The 17,406-nt window shown below is 42.4% G+C and overlaps 1 protein-coding gene across 1 annotated transcript in view; it reads right to left on the reverse strand.

The window, feature by feature from the left end:
- The window catches only part of PIWIL1 (piwi like RNA-mediated gene silencing 1), a 462,439-nt gene that overhangs the window by 85,121 nt on the left and 359,912 nt on the right, over positions 1-17,406 (reverse strand). The window contains exon 15 of the mRNA XM_073676134.1: positions 6,604-6,804. Within this exon, the coding sequence (XP_073532235.1) occupies positions 6,604-6,804 (201 nt within the window). The remainder of the gene's footprint in view (positions 1-6,603; positions 6,805-17,406) is intronic.

A 17,406-nucleotide genomic window follows, 5' to 3' on the forward strand; every position in this document is an offset into this window, starting at 1 on the left:
AACGGCGCCCACCTAACAGTGTATGTAGTTTACTGAGCACAATCCTGCTGACAGGTGTGCTTTCACTTTTTTCACAAAAATGTTATTTAGACCCACATTTTTTTATTTTAGCATGGCTAAAAGCAAAAAATGGACCCCAATATTTGTTGTGCAATTTCTCCTGAGCACGCCGATACCGAATATGTGGGGGAAAACCACTGTTTGGGGGCAGGTCAGGGCTCGGAAGCGAAGGAGCGCCATTTGACTATTTGAATGTAAAATTTACTTGAATAATTAGCGGACGCCATGTCGTGTTTGAGGAGCCCCTGATGTGCCTAAACAGTGGAAACCTCAAAAAAGTGACACCATTTTGGAAACTAGACCCCATAAAGAACTTACCTAGATGTGTGGTGAGCACTTTGAACCCCCAAGTGTTTCACAGAAGTTTATAACGTAGAGCCAGGAAAAAAAAAAAATCACTTTTTTTCCACAAAAATTATCTTTTAGCACCAATTTTATTATTTTCACAAGGGTAACATGAGAAATTGGACCCCAAAAGTTGTGCAATTTCTCCTGAGTAGGATGATACCCCATATGTGGGGGAAAACCATTGTTTGGGCACACGGCAGGGCTCGGAAGGGAAGGAGCACCGTTTGACTTTTTCAACGCAAAACTCGCTGGAATTGAAAGCAGACACCATGTCACGTTTGGAAAGCCCCTGATGTGCCTAAACAGTGGAAACCCCCCACAAGTGACACCATTTTGGAAACTAGACCTCTTTAGGAACTTATCTAGATGTGTGGTGAGCACTTTGAACCCCCATGTGTTTCACAAAACAAGCCGCTTCGCGTGTGGTAAAATTGATAAGGCAGCTTTATTCTTTTGGTCAGTAAGTTTACAGCGATGCTACATTTAAATTGTTTTTTAATGTTTTGGCACTTTTACACAATAAAAATTATATTTGATAAAAAAATATATATTTTTTTGCATCTCTTATTCTGAGAGCTATAACTTTTACTTTTCGGCTGATGGAGCTGTAGGGCGGATTGTTTTTTGTGGGACTAGATAATGTTTTAAGCAGTACCATTTTTATTTACATTCGTCTTTTTGATTGCGTTTTATTCCACTTTTTGTTTGGCGGTATGATGATAAAGCGCTGTTTTTGCTTCATTTTTTTATTCATTTTTTTACAGTGTTCACTAAAGGGGACAGTTTTATAGGTCAGGTCGTTCCAGACGTGGACCAAATATGTGTACTTTTATTGTTTTTTTTTCATAATGATATTTATTTATGGGTACAATATATATATATATATATATATATATATATATATATATATATATATACAGTACAGACCAAAAGTTTGGACACACCTTCTCATTGAAAGATTTTTCTGTATTTTCATGACTATGAAAATTGTACATTTACACTGAAGGCATCAAAACTATGAATTAACACATGTGGAATTATATACTTAACAAAAAAGTGTGAAACAACTTTAAATATGTCTTATATTCTAAGTTCTTCAAAGTAGCCACCTTTTGCTTTGATGACTGCGTTGCACTCTTGGCATTCTCTTGATGATCTTCAAGAGGTAGTCACCGGAAATGGTTTTCACTTCACAGGTGTGCCCTGTCAGGTTTAATAAGTGGGATTTCTTGCCTTATAAATGGGGTTGGGACCATCAGTTGTGTTGTGCAGAAGTCTGGTGGATACACAGCTGATAGTCCTACTGAATAGACTGTTAGAATTTGTATTATGGCAAGTAAAAAGCAGCTAAGTAAAGAAAAACGAGTGGCCATCATTACTTTAAGAAATGAAGATCAGTCAGTCAGAAAAATTGGGAAACTTTGAAAGTGTCCCCAAGTGCAGTTGCAAAAACCATCAAGCGCTACAAAGAAACTGGCTCACATGAGGACCGCCCCAGGAAAGGAAGACCAAGAGTCACCTCTGCTTCTGAGGATGAGTTTATCCAAGTCACCAGCCTCAGAAATCATAAGGTAACAGCAGCTCAGATTAGAGACCAGGTCAATGCCACACAGAGTTCTAGCAGCAGACACATCTCTACAACAACTGTTAAGAGGAGACTTTGTGCAGCAGGCCTTCATAGTAAAATAGCAGCTAGGAAACCACTGCTAAGGACAGGCAACAAGCAGAAGAGACTTGTTTGGGCTAAAGAACACAAGGAATGGACATTAGACCAGTGGAAATCTGTGCTTTGGTCTGATGAGTCCAAATTTGAGATCTTTGGTTCCAACCACCGTGTCTTTGTGAGACGCAGAAAAGATAAACGGATGGACTCTACAGGCCTGGTTCCCACCATGAAGCATGGAGGAGGAGGTGTGATGGTGTGGGGGTGCTTTGCTGGTGACTCTGTTGGGTATTTATTCAAAATTGAAGGCATACTGAACCAGCATGGCTAGCACAGCACCTAGGGGTTCCAAGTGCTCACTATGCATCTAGATAGGTGCCTTGGGGGGTCTAGTTTCCAAAATGGGGTTACTTGTGGGGGAGCTCCAATGTTTGGGCACACAGGGACTCTCTAAATGCAACATGGTATCCGCTAACAAATTGAATGGAAAATCGTCTCAAATTGTTAGCGGACGCCACATTGCGTTTGGAGAGCCCCTCTGTGCCCAAACTTTGGAGCTCCCCCACAAGTGACCCCATTTTGGAAACTAGACCCCCCAAGGCACCTTTCTAGATGCATAGTGAGCACTTGGAACCCCCAGGTGCTTCACAAATTGATTCGTAATAATGAAAAAGTGAAAAAAAAACACTTTTTCATTTTTATGAATCAATTTGTGAAGCACCTGGGGTTCCAAGTGCTCACTATGCATCTAGATAGGTGCCTTGGGGGGTCTAGTTTCCAAAATGGGGTCACTTGTGGGGGAGCTCCAATGTTTGGGCACACAGGGACTCTCCAAATGCAACATGATATCCGCTAACAATTTGAGCCGACAATTTGTTAGCGGATATCATGTTGCATTTGGAGAGTCCCTGTGTGCCCAAACATTGGAGCTCCCCCACAAGTGACCCCATTTTGGAAACTAGACCCCCCCAAGGCACCTATCTAGATTCATAGTGAGCACTTGGAACCCCAGGTGCTTCACAAATTGATTCATAAAAATGAAAAAGTGTTTTTTTTTTCACTTTTTCATTTTTACGAATCAATTTGTGAAGCACCTGGGGGTTCCAAGTGCTCACTATGCATCTAGAAAGGTGCCTTGGGGGGTCTAGTTTCCAAAATGGGGTCACTTGTGGGGGAGCTCCAAAGTTTGGGCACAGAGGGGCTCTCCAAACGCAATGTGTGTCCGCTAACAATTTGAGCCGATTTTCCATTCAATTTGTTAGCGGATACCATGTTGCATTTAGAGAGTCCCTGTGTGCCCAAACATTGGAGCTCCCCCACAAGTGACCCCATTTTGGAAACTAGACCCCCCAAGGCACCTATCTAGATTCATAGTGAGCACTTGGAACCCCAGGTGCTTCACAAATTGATTCATAAAAATGAAAAAGTGTTTTTTTTTTTCACTTTTTCATTTTTACGAATCAATTTGTGAAGCACCTGGGGGTTCCAAGTGCTCACTATGCATCTAGATAGGTGCCTTGGGGGGTCTAGTTTCCAAAATGGGGTCACTTGTGGGGGAGCTCCAATGTTTGGGCACACAGGGGCTCTCCAAACGCAACATGGCGTCCGCTAACAATTTGAGCCGATTTTCCATTCAATTTGTTAGCGGACACCATGTCGCGTTTGGAGAGCCCGTGATGTGCCTAAACAGTGGAGCTCCCCCACAAGTGTCCCCATTTTGGAAACTATACCCCTCAAGGATTTTATTAAGGTGTATAGTGAACATTTTGAACCCAAAGGTACGGCACATTATTTGTTTACATTAGGTCATCATATTGAATAAGTTGTCATTATTCTTGAGCGCAAGTGCTCGCTACTTGAGTTTGCATCGGGTACTCAGGTATGCACCATGTACAGAGTGTGCTCGAGTGACATGCTCGAGTCCCTGCTCCGCATGTTTCACGGTTATTAGACACCCAAAAAAAACCATGCGGGGATCGCTCGTGCATGGCAGGCAATCCCCGTAAAGTTTTTTGGCCGCGAAGCATATGGGGCAGAGACTCGAGCATGTCACTCAAATACCCACGATACTCAATGCATACCAGAGCACCCGATGCAAACTCAAGTAGCGAGCACTTGCTCTCAACACTAGTCGCCATATCGTCATCTTTTTTTCTTACTTTTGAAAAAAATCCCAACCCCAGCCCTAACCCTAGCACAACCCTAGCCCCAGCACAACCCTAGCCCCAAACCCAGCCCTAACCCTAGCCCAATCCTAACCCAAGAGTTTATTTTTGACGCCGTTCCTTGTGCGGTATTAGTGATTAGACGACTTTATTCTTCGGGTCGGTGTGATTACAGCAATGCCAGAATCATATGGGGTTTTTATGACTGACAGCTGTCACACACTAAAAGACGCATTTTTTGTAAAATCTAGTTTTTGCATCGCCATATTTTGAGAGCTATAATTTTTCCAGATTTTGGCAGACAGTCATGTGACGGCTCGTTTTTTGCGGGATGACTTGACGTTGTTATTGGTGCCATTTTCAGGCACGTGACATTTTTTGATCGCTTTCTATTCCGATTTTTGGGAGGCAGAATAAACAAAAACCAACAATTCAGGAATTGTTTTTTTTTTTTATTCTGTTCCGCGTGTGGTAAAATTGATGAGGTAGCTTTATTCTTCGGGTCAGTACGTTTACAGCGGTACCACATTTGTATCATTTTTCTATGTTTTGGCGCTTATACACAATAAAAGCTATTTTATAGAAAAAAATATTTTTTAGTATCGCTTTATTCTGAGAGCTATAACTTTTTTATTTTTCGGCTGATGGAGCTGTATGGCGGCTTGTTTTTTGCGGGACGAGATGACGTTTTCAGCGGTATCATTTTTATTTATATGCGTCTTTTTGATCGCGTGTTATTCCACTTTTTGTTTGGCGGTATGGTGATAAAGCATTGTTTTTTGCTTCGTTTTTTTTTTTTTTTTACCGTGTTCACTGAAGGGGTTAACTAGTGGGACAGTTTTATAGGTCAGGTTGTTCCGGACGCGGCGATACCAAATATGTGTACTTTTATTGTTTTTTTTTTATTTTTTTTATAATAATATTTATTGATGGGTACATTATATTTTTATTTTTGGTGTATTATTTTTTTTATTTTTTTATAATATTTTTGCACATTTTTATTTTTTTTTTCCCACTTTCACACAGTTTATACACTTTATTACTTTGTCCCACTCTGGGACTTTCACTTTTTTTTTTCTGATCGCCTGCATGGCACAGGAATGGAGCACCATCCCTATGCCATGAAGGCTGTCAGAAGTGCACAGTGTGGAGATTGCTTGGAGATGCACTGCGCATGTCCAAGCAATCTTCCTGCTCTCTCGTGACCCGGATGTTGTCATGACGACATCGGGTCGTCATGGCAACACCCGGGAAGCCTTTGCAGACTGCGCTGGAAGAGGAGGTGAGTATCGCCGATCACCTCCCCTTGCCCCCGCAATGCCGCAGCATCACGGGGGTTAATGTGCTGGGAGCGGTGCAGGACCGCTCCCTGCACATAGTACCGGGTGTCAGCTGTGACAATCAGCTGACACCCGGCGGCGATCGCGCCCGCACAGCCTGTGCGCGCGCGCGATCGCGATGACGTACTAATACGGGTCTGGCTCTTAAGTCCCAGGGCACAGACGCGTATTAGTACGTCAGATGTTATTAAGGGGTTAATTTGACTCTCTCACATTTAGACTTAGTTATTGAACTGGAGGAGAAGAATGTTATGGGCAGCATGGTGCCTACATGTGGCCATGTATGATTCTGTGAACCACAGGGCAGGTTAAATTACCCTGTACAATTTAGCTTTGCATTTATACCGATATACTTTTAACAAGGAAGACCATGATTTTTGAGGTTACTATGGGCTACTTTTGTCCCCTTTTTTTCCTCTTTTTCTTTTCTATTATTATGCTACATTAATATATTACCTGTGAGCCTTTCTGTGAGCCTTACTGATACGTCTGTATTACTGTGTGGGAACTTTTCCCCTTTCTCGAGCCCATGCCACGGGACAGGGCTTTATTATATGTCTTTTTTAATGTTTTGTCTAATAATCAATAAAATTATGTTTTGTCTAAACATGTTGTTTGACCTCCTATGACTCGTAGTAGTTCTGTGTAGGTCTTACAATAAGATGACGTATAGCTCCTACAGTCCAGTGAATTGGTGAGCCTAGGCAGCGTGCAGAGTTCCTAGTAGGGCAAGCATAGGAGATAGGGCTGGTGTCCGAGCCTAGTCTACTATGACCTGTCGCTGCTGTATATACTGTAAGTGTTGTGCTCGGACACTTACACACCAGCAAATAAATATTGTGATGACCCAGTGGCTGAAGAGAACATTTATTAAAAAACTAAACGTTAACAGAGAAAATTGTATTTTGTTTAAAAATAAAAGCTTATATAATTAATAAGTTTTAATAAAAACTGAGACATTCCATTTACATATTCAAATTCAGGCATATTTTGGATTTATTATTATAAATTTAATAGGTATACTTACTGGGATTTCTACACTCCAGAGTTCTCCACCCATTTTACAATTCATTTGTAAAGCAATTTTTAAAGCAACTGAAAAAATGGTTTGAGGTTTGCTCAGGGTTTTTGCAAGGACACATTGACTTGGAACAGGGCACTCGGCACATAAATATTTCTTGACTGCATCATATCGATCCTTTCTGTTACTGGACAATACGCAGACAACCTATAAAACAAAACATTAAAAAAACACATCAAAATCTAGTAATAACTCATGAAAAATTATTATGCTATTACCCATTAGGGAGTGGAAATGCGATTCGCAGTAAAGTTGCAAAAATTATTAATGTTTCCCTATGGATATTCAAAAATAACCTTGTGATCACGGGAAAAAGCACTCCTTCCCACATTTAAAACACCACTCCAGCGTTTTTCTTCAGCGCTGGAGTGGTGCTTCTATTGTCTAGTGCCCCCGAGTTTAAATACTCAGATGTTGTTACCTTTTTTGGCACGGCTCTGGTCCCGCAGTGCCATCTTGTGACAGCAACTTATGACTGGTCGGAAGTCATAAGTTACGCCACAAGCTCTCAATGCTTGTATTGAGTTGTGATCTCCCGCTCGCTCCAGGAAACACTGGAGCGATACGACAGGTGACAAACTGCCAGAGACTGATGGGAACGGCGGTGATAAAAGGTGAAGATGGCTGATGATGAGTATAAGGTTACATTCCCAAGATGAGATTTTTATGCTGCAAATTTTTGAAAAAATGCAAGTAACCTTTTTACTTAATGGATGCAGAAAATGAAAAACTCACCAAAAGTTCATCGTGGGAAAGTAGCCTAAGAGTAGAGTCAGGGACCTTAAATTAGAAACACCATTCAAGCAGTAAAATAAAAACAAAATGCTATAGTGGTGTTTTAAGGTCATATTCACACTATCAGTATTTGGTCAGTACTTTACCTCAGTAATTGTAAGCCAAAACCAGGAGTGGGTAAAAATTGCAGAAGTGGTGACGTGTTTCTATTATACTTTTCCTCTGATTCTTTCACTCCAGATTTTGACTTACAAACACAGAGAGGTAAAAACTCACCAAATACTCATAGTGTGCAGGTGGCCTTAAAATAGGTTACTTGTGTTTTATTTCATTGTGTTTTTAACTCTGTGTTTTATGTCTCTTTTTGGTATGTCATGTTTTAAACAAAGCTGCTTTGCTTTTGATATTTCCTGGTACTAGGCTTTGACAAAGCTTTATTAATAAACTCAAGTGCGGATTACATGCGTTTTTGATGTGTTTCCACTGCAGAAACACACTGAAAATGCATGTACGTTTTTTACTTGCAGATATTTTGCATTTAATGAGAGACTATAGGAAAAATGTGCACAATAAACTCTGCATACTCCCAAGAGAAATTGACTTGTTGAGTATTTGAAACACGCACCACCGGTCACTTTACACTGAGTGAAAAAGAAGCACAGTGGGCATAAGATTTCTGTACATCCCATTCACTTTGTTGGAACTGTTAGATGATGTGTTTTTGACACAGTGAAAATATGCCGCGACAAAAACTCATCGTGGGCACACAGACTAATGAGTTCTTGTAGATTAACACTTTCAATGCTGGGTACTTTTTTGTTTTTCCCCCACTCCCTCTTTGAGGAGTCATATCTATTGCATTTTTGGTCCACATAGCCATATTAGGGCTTTTTTTATTTTTGCAATATGAGCTGTAGATTTTAATGACCCCATTTTTTTTTTACAAAAAATGTTCTGAAAAATCCAAGAGAGAAGAAAAATGGAAAAGAAATGCAATTCCACAACGGCTTTTTGGGTTTGCTATTGCAGGGGTCACAGTATGGTAAAAATGTCCTGAAGATATGGTTGTAGAGGTCAATACAATTTGCACAGTTTTTTTTATTTAAAGAGGACCTGTCGACAGAAAATTGGATTGCACTCTGACTAATGTTATTCAATGATTCCTTGCTCATTTGCAATATTTTTCTCAGCTCAGATCGGACTGAGAGAAAAATCGCAGCATGCTGCGAGTGGCTGAGTATATCGTGCGAGACTCGCCAATGCAAGTCAATGGGTGTGAGAAAAAAATCGTACAACAGCCATCTCCTAGAAAACCCGACATTTCATTAGCCGAGTACAGTAAATTCATTCACACTGTGACCCGTCAGAATAGAATGAATACATATACACAGTACATAGTATAGATAGAAATATGTCAGTTACATACATAATTAGTGCAGTGCGTGTGTAGTTTAATGTTCATGTATTTAGCTAATAATTGATTAAATGAATTAAAGAAAAAAATGGCGTGGGGTCCCCCGAAATTTTAATAATCAGCTGAGGGAAAGCTGACAGGCTAATCGGGGGGACCGCATCACTGATGTCATGCCTCACTTTGACGTGACATCGGCGGGGGTTAAGTGATGCCTGTGAGTGGTCAAGGATAGTGCCGCTCACAGGCAAACAGGGCAACTAAAGGTAATTACAAAAACCCTTTTGGGCACCGGCTGAATACATTGGGGGGATAATAAAAAGATGTGGACAACTTCTTTAATATTTGGTACAGAAATCTTTGTTTGCAATTACAGAGGTCAGACATTTCCTGTAGTTCTTGACCAAGTTTGCACCCACTGCAGCAGGGATTTTGGCCCAATCTTCCAAACAGATTTTCTCCAGAGTTGTAGCTGGGCAACACTGAGTTTCAGCTTCCTCCAAAGATTTTCTATTGGATTCAGGTCTGGAGACTGGCTAGGCCACTCCAGGACCTTAAAATGCTTCTTATGGAGCCACTCCTTAGTTGCCCTGGCTGTGTGTTTCAGTGCATTGTTATGCTGGAAGACCCATCCATGACCCATCTTCAATGCTCTTACTGAGGGAGGTTGTTGGCCAAAAATCTCGTGATACATGACCCCATCCTTCCTCCCTTCAATATGGTGCAATCGTTCGGTCTCCTTTGTAGAAAAGCACCCCTAAAGTATGATGTTTTCCCTACCATGCTTCACGGTTGGGACGGTGTTCTTGGGGTTGTACTCATCCTTCTTCCTCCAAACACGACGAGTGGAGTTGATACCAAAAAGTTCTATTTTGGTCTTATCTGACCACATGACCTTCTCCCATGCCTCCTCTGGATCATACAGATGGTAATTAGCAAACTTCAAATGGGCCTGGACATGTGTTGGTGTGAGCGGGGGGCCTTGCGTGCCCTGCAGGATTTTAATCCATGACAGCGTAGTGTGTTACTAACGGTAATGTTTGAGACTGTGGTCCCAGATCTGTTCAGGTCATTGACCAGGTACTCCTATGTAGTTCTGGGCTGATTCCTGATCTTTCTCAGAATCATCCTTACCCCACGAGGCGAGCTCTTGCATGGAGCCCCAAGCCAAGGAAGATTGAGTCATCTTCTGTTTCTTCCATTTTCTAATAATTGTGCCAACAGTTGTTGCTTTCTCAACAAGCTGCTTGCCTATTATCCTGTACTTCATCCCAACCTTGTGCAAGTCGATAATTTTGTCCCTGATGTCCTTAGACAGCTATTTGGTCTTGGCCATGGTAGAGAAGTTGGAGTGTGGACAGGTGTCTTTTATACAGGTAACGAATTCAAACAGGTGAAATTAATACAGGTAATGAGTGCAGAGTAGGAGGGCTTCTTCAAGAAAAACTAACAGGTCTGTGAGAGACAGAATTCTTTCTGGTTGGCAGGTGATGAAATAGTTATTTCATGCAATAAAATGCAATTTAATTATTTAAAAATCATACAATGTGATTTTCTAGTTTTTTCGTTTTTCTTTTTAGATTCTATCTCTCACAGTTGAAGTGTACCTACAATAAAAATCACAGACCTCTCCATTCTTTGTAAGTGGGAGAACTTGCAAAATCGGCAGTGTATCAAATACTTATTTTCCCCACTGTGTAAATTCTGAGGGTTCTGGATGTAAATTTACTACACTTGGCTGATGACATTTCCTGGTTCCTTTGAGATTTGTGAGAGAAAAAAACGGCTGGCATATGTTTGTCCGTGTGCCATTTGTTTTGTTTTTCTCGCACCCACTGACTTGCAGTGGTAAGTCTCGTCCGATATGCGCGGTCATACGCAGCATGCTGCAATTTTTGCCTCAGCCCAATGCCACATGAGGTAAAACTCGCAGACGGACAATAGCTCATTGAATAACACTGGTGCAAGTGCAGTGCAATTTTTTTTCTTGCATTGCACTGGTCAGATTTATACACAGATGTGAGCGAACCCTTAGGCTGTGTGCCCACAATGCAGATTTAATGCGTTTCCGCAGCTGCATTTCCACAGCGAAAACGCATTAAAAACGCTTGTTAAGTTGTCTGCCATATTTCCCAATGATAATCCAAATGTGCTGTGCACATGCTGTGGAAAAATCCGCAGCACAACCATTTCTTGTGCATAATCGTGGCAAAATCGCCACCATTTACTTGCATTGAACCGCATAACTTCCACATGTATAAGAGGAGACTCTCATCCGACCCGGGTACCATTAGTGAAAAAAAAGAATATACTTACCTCTCCGGTGGCCCCCGGTTTCCTCTCCGGTGGCGTCCTCAGTCCTCGGCGTCCTGCGGTGTTCTCAAAGCACCTGTGGTGACATCATTTAGTCATGTGATGGTCACGTGACCGCTGGCGCGACCTATTAGCTGACTAAATGACGTCACCGCAGGTCCTTTCAGAACACCGCGAGACGCCGATGACAGAGGATGCCACCGGAGAGGAGACCGGGGGCCACCGAAGAGGTAAGTATAATGTTTTTATTCTTTCTTTTACTATTCATGCGGCATTTAAAGCAGCATAAGTTGGTCACACAATATAAATCCATGCCAGTTGGATGGATTTATATTGTGTGACCAACTTTTCAAGCACTTTTCCAAGTGATGCTCAAAATCGCTTGGAAAAGCGCTTGAAAAAACGCATGCGGAAATGCATGCTAAAACGCTTAAAAAACCCTTCTCCCTGGCAGAAACGCTTAGGAAAAATCTGCATCAATTCTGCATCGTGGGCACATAGCCTTAGATGAATTCACTGATAGGTGTAGTTTGTAAAATGGGGTAGCATATGGGGGATTTCTCCTGTTCTGCCACCATAGGGTCTCTTCCACTGGGTCATGGCACCCGCAAATCAAAACACTAAAATATGCACTACAATATGGCGCTCCTTCCCATCTGAGCTTTGCACTGTGCCTGAAAAGTAGTTTCCAATTACATGTAGGGTATTGGTGCACTTAGTTGAAATTGCACAACAAACTGATGTTCATTTTTTCCTATTAAGCCTTATAAAAGTTAAAAATTAGGGGCTAAAACAACATTTTAGTGGTAAAAATGTAACTAATTCTTTCTTCCAGGTCCAATGGTATAAAATTCTGTGAGGCACATGTGGTGTCAACATGCTCACTGTACCCCTAGATAAATTCATTGGGTGGGTGTAGTTTGTAAAATAGGGTCACTTATGCAGGATTCTGCTGCTCTGGCACCTCAGGGGCTCGGCCAATGTGACATGGCACCCTCAAACCATTTGTCACAGGTTTTTCAGGTTAGACACACAGTTATACAGATGTAGAAGGTCGCTGCGTTTAGCTTTGCAAACATCTTCCTGATCCTTTCATGAGCCTTCTTCCTTTAGGACCCAGCGGTGATCTTCATCTTGCTTGGGGATTATACCTTTAGGACCCAGCAGTGATCTTCACCTTTTGCTGCTAATTAGCATGCCCTTGCTGTATCCTTAAATACACTCAGTGTGTTCTGATCTATTCAGGCCTGGAATTCTAGTAGTCGGCTAGAATTTTCTTGGAGTTCCTTTGTGGATTGTGGCCATGTTTCCTCCGGTTTCATCTTGAAGCTAAGTGTATTCCCTTGTATGTACTTTAGTTTGCAGTGGGGCTGACTAGTGCTTACCCCTTCCCCTCCCTACCTAGGTCCTAGCTTTAGGGTCAGGTTTCCTGCTCAGCGATAAGTGCAGAACCTATATAAGGTCCATAGAGGAGTCAGGGTTTGTCGTTTGAGGTTTTTAGGAGTCACCACATCCCCTTCCCCTACTTGCAGGGCACTCTTCCCTTTTCCTGTCGTAATACACTGGGTTCCCCTCATACCCAGCGTGACACCATTCCGGCAAAATCTGAACTCTAATATGGCACTCTTTCCCTTCTGAGCTTTTTTACTGAGCCTCAAGGGTAGTTTTTGGCCACATATGGGGTACTGGTGGACTCACGAGAGATTGCGTAACAAAATTCTACTGATCATTTTCTCCTATCCCTTTTAAAAAATTAAAAACTTGGGGCCAAAGCAACATTTTAGTGGGGGAAAAAAAACTATACTTTTCCAGAGTCAACCCAATGTTATACAGTTCTGTGAATCACCTGAAGTTAAAAAATGCTCACTACACACCTAGATGAATTCCTGAAGATGTGTAGTTTCCAGAATAGGGTCATTTGTAGGGGTTATTGCTGTCTTGGCATAACAGTGGCTGTTTAAGGCTATGTGCCCACGATGCAGAAATGAAGCAGAAAATTTCTGCAGCATTTCTGCATCTCCCTGGCAGAAAAAAAGCATGCAGATTGTGCATGCGTTTTTCCTGCAGAATACATGCGGAATTACATGCGTTAACGCATGTGTTTCTGCATGCGGACTGACAAGCACTTTCCAGGCGATAGCATCACTTGGAAAATGCTTGACAACTAGGTCACACTATATAAATCCATGCAAAAGGCATGGATTTATATAGTGTGACCGTAAAAATAAAAAAATAAAGCTATACTTACCCCCGATACCCCGCCGCGTGTGCTGTCGCGCTCGTCCTGGCTTCTTCCGGGTTGCCGGCATCTCGTGAGACAGCCTGCGGTCACATGATCGCGACGTCATCTCAGGTCCTGGAAGGAGAAGTGCTGCAGGGGCCGCCGGACAGGTGAATATAAACTTTATTTATTATTTTATTCTTTTTTTCACAGGTATAATGGTACCCAGGTCTGGATGAGAGTCTTCTCTCCTCCAGAACTGGGTACCATCCGCACATAGAGACGCATATAATCCGCTTGTACGAATGTACAGACACGGATTCTATGCGTCTCAATGCAAGTCAATGGCGGCGCTTCCGCAAAATTAATGAACATGCTGCGGATTTATTTGCGCTGCAGAAACGCTGCGGAAAAATCCGCAGCATGTACATTGACATTGCGGAATGCCATTGGGGACCATGGGGTACGGATTACCATGAGTTTTTGATGCGTTTCCGCTGCGGAAATTCCGCAGCGGAAACGCATGAAAAACGCATCGTGGGCACGCAGCCTTAATGTGATATGGCAATCCAAAAATGTTATTTTCACGGCTCAACGTTATAAACTTCTGCGAAGCACCCAAGATGTTTGGTCACTTGTGGGGGTTTCCCACTGTTGTGAGGTTGTGGGTTATAATTATCAACTAGGTAGGTTATCGATGCAAGTATTATTTATTCCTTATGTCTGTAGTTTTAGAACAACTCCGGGTTCATGACCAAAATACATTGTCCCCAGTCGGCAAAATCCCCTCCCCGGAGCTGGTAGTCCCACTGCCCCCGTACCAGGTGATACGCACTGTCTCCCATCTATTGGTTGGCCCACAGATTTCGTATCACCCGCCAGTATAGTCTGAAGTCACAGTCCACAATCCTCCAGACGACAGATAACACGACTGAAGCCCATGTATCCAGCAGCAACAGTCCTTAAGAAAATTCCTAAAAATCCAGACAACAGATCCCTCAACCATAGCCTGTTTATCCACTGCAGCCGGCAACTGATCTCCAAACTCCATAGGCCATCTATCCATGGGCTCCAGGACCTCAACCTAGATCTTCGCCCCTCGACGTCACTCCACCAACACCTCACTAAAACTTAATTGTCCAGCCTCTCCTGGGATAAGCCCCCTGGATTAGCAGAAGTGTTCACACCCTACCCCTTAAACACTTGCTTTTAGCTCAAGGAAGAATATTCCCGAAGCTCATCACCTGGGACTGCAAGTGAGACTCCCTTTAGTGAAGGCTCCGCTTGGTCTACAATCCCCATCCACACAATGGGACTTGTGGCTGGGAGAACAATGGAATGATTGCGCTCCTTGATTACCAATCTTGGGTCTGGCCTCATGTATGCAAAAGATTTAGCCTGCATGTCTTCCTCTGCTTAGTGTCACTGAATGGAAACACTTACTCCTGAGGTTGAACTGACAAGCAAGCAAATCTCTAATAAAAATACAGAAAGCAAATCTCTAATAGAACAGAACAATAATATTGACATAATCGGTGATCCGTGCTGGAAAAAATCTGCATCTCTTAGAGCCGCGGAGTCCGCTCTATGTTTATTGGTTCAATAGTCTTTAGAACAAGACGAGCTCCTCACAAGGCACATCAGGGGCTCTGCAAACACGATATGGCGCCCTGCTGTCTATTCCAGACAATTTTGCACTCCAAAAGTCAAATGGTGCACCTTCCCTTCTGAGCCCTGCTGTACAGTCAAACAGTAATGTTCCATCACAAATGGGTATTGGTGTGCTCAGGAGAAATTGCACAACAAATTGTACGGTCCATTTTCTCCTGTTACCCTTGTGAAAATGAAAAATTTGGGGCAAAAAAAAAATATTTTTGTGGGAAAAATTACTTTTTCATTTTCACGGCTTAACGTTCGTTCAAGGTGCTCACTACACCTCTAGATAAGTTACTAGTGGGGTTTAGTTTTCAGAAAGGGGCCACTTATGGGGGTTACCACTGTTTAGGCACATCAAGGGCTGTCCAAACACAACATGGCGTCTGCTGTCGATTCCGGCCAATTTTGTGTTCCAAAAGTCAAATAGTGCTCCTTCCCTTCCGACTTTTCCACCACACAGGAGAAAATGATCAACAAATTTTGAGGTCCATTTTCTCTTGTTACCCTTGTGAAAATGCAAAATTTGGGGTTAAAGTAACATTTTTGTGGGGAAAAAGCAAAATTTTCATTTTTTTTCCTTCCATATTGCTTTAATTTCTGTGAAGCACCTGAAGGGTTAATAAACTTATTGAATGTGTGAATGTGGTTTTGAGCTGAGAGGTGCAGTTTTTAAAATGGTGCTGCTTTTGGCTATTTTCTATCATATAGGTCCCTCAAAGTCACTTCAAATGAGTCCCTAAAAAAATTGGTTTTCTAAATTTTTTCGGTAAATTTGAAAAATTACTGATAAATGTTTAACCCTTCTAACTTCATAACAAAAAAAGTTATATTTTAAAACTGATTCTGATGTAAAGTAGACATGTAGTATATGGCATTTATTAACTATAGTGTGTGGTATAACTATCTGGTTTAAGGGCATAAAAATTAAAAGTTTTAAAATTGCTAAATTTTCGCCAAAATGCTGATTTTTTCACAAATAACTGCAAAAAATTTTTTACCCTAAATTTACCACTAAACTCATATGGGCAGCACGGTGGATCAGCGGTTAGCACTGCAGCCTTGCATCGCTGGGGTCCTGGGTTAAAATCCCACCAATGGCAACATCTGCAAGGAGTATGTATGTTCTCGCTGTGTTTGCGTGATGTTTCCTCCGGGTTCTCCGGTTTGGTCCCACATTCCAAAGACATACTGACATACTGGCAAGCTGCCCAGCTAGGAGAGCCCTTGAGGGCCGGGAATACTCTTCACCCAGCTCTCAGTAAATGGAGGGGGGACTTTGGCAGAGCCCTTCTCAAGCCCACGGTCGTCGGTGCCTAGTCAAGGAACAGATGAGAACCTTTGCTAGAACCTCAGGAAGTGTAACAAGAAGACAAAATGAGAAAGCTCCTGAAAAGATAGCAACACTACTGCTAGCATGACTCACCACCACAGCACATAAGAACTGCAATAAACAGCAAAGGACTGGGCAGGGAACAGGGTTAAATAGCCCGCCTATTGATCAGGTGTTGAATACCTCTTAATCATCCCCAGACAACCACTCCCTGCTAGCTTGCACAGCAGAATAGACAAGATCCAATCACTGCCTAGTGCCAGACACAGCAGCGTACTTCATTGCCTGGCAACCGGAGAAATCAGTGAGACACGGCATCCAGGGTCCTCAAACAAAAAACCTAAAGTGTCCTTGCTTGATTTTTTTTGGGGAAATCGGAAACAATTTAATAATTTTAAGGAGGGGTGCAAATTATATTTCCAACTTCGCCCAGTTTCTTCGAAGAATGAAGGTACTCGGGTGGGTTTTGTTATTATGAACCGGATCGGGTGGCTTTACCTGAATCCCATCTTAAAGGGAACCTGTCATGTCATAGGTACTATGTAAACGGCCCCGATTGCGTTGTTAGTGATGCAATGTGCATCACTAACACGCTTTTTGCATTAAAATTGGGGCAACTATAATGAGTTTATAACATTGTATATACTTATAATCATACTTGCTCGTTCAGTCATAGGGGTGTGATCCTCACATTCAGTCATCGACGGGCGCCACATCAGTCAGGGCTGGCGCCGCCCACGTATTTGAATTTTGCTCCCGGCGAGCGCTGAAGTTATGGGACGCTTGCGCAGTATGACACAGCCTCACTGCGCACGCGCGGGGAGCCATGTGTCAGAGCGCATGCACGGCTCCCAGTGATGCAAAGCTTTATTGCCGGCTGTGTCATACTGCGCAAGCGTCCCATATCTTCAGCGCTCGCCGGGAGCAAAATTCAAATACGTGGGTGGCACCAGCCCTGACTGATGTGGCGCAGCCCATTACTGAATGTGAAGATCCCACCCCTATGAAAGAACGAGCAGGTATGATTATAAGTATATAAAATGTAATAAACTCATTATAGTTGCACCAATTATAATGAAAAAA

This window comes from Phyllobates terribilis, unplaced genomic scaffold, assembly GCF_046119375.1.
Source record: "Phyllobates terribilis strain yellow unplaced genomic scaffold, ASM4611937v1 Scaffold_1__5_contigs__length_1240528914, whole genome shotgun sequence".
NCBI classification, from domain to species: Eukaryota; Metazoa; Chordata; class Amphibia; order Anura; family Dendrobatidae; genus Phyllobates; species Phyllobates terribilis.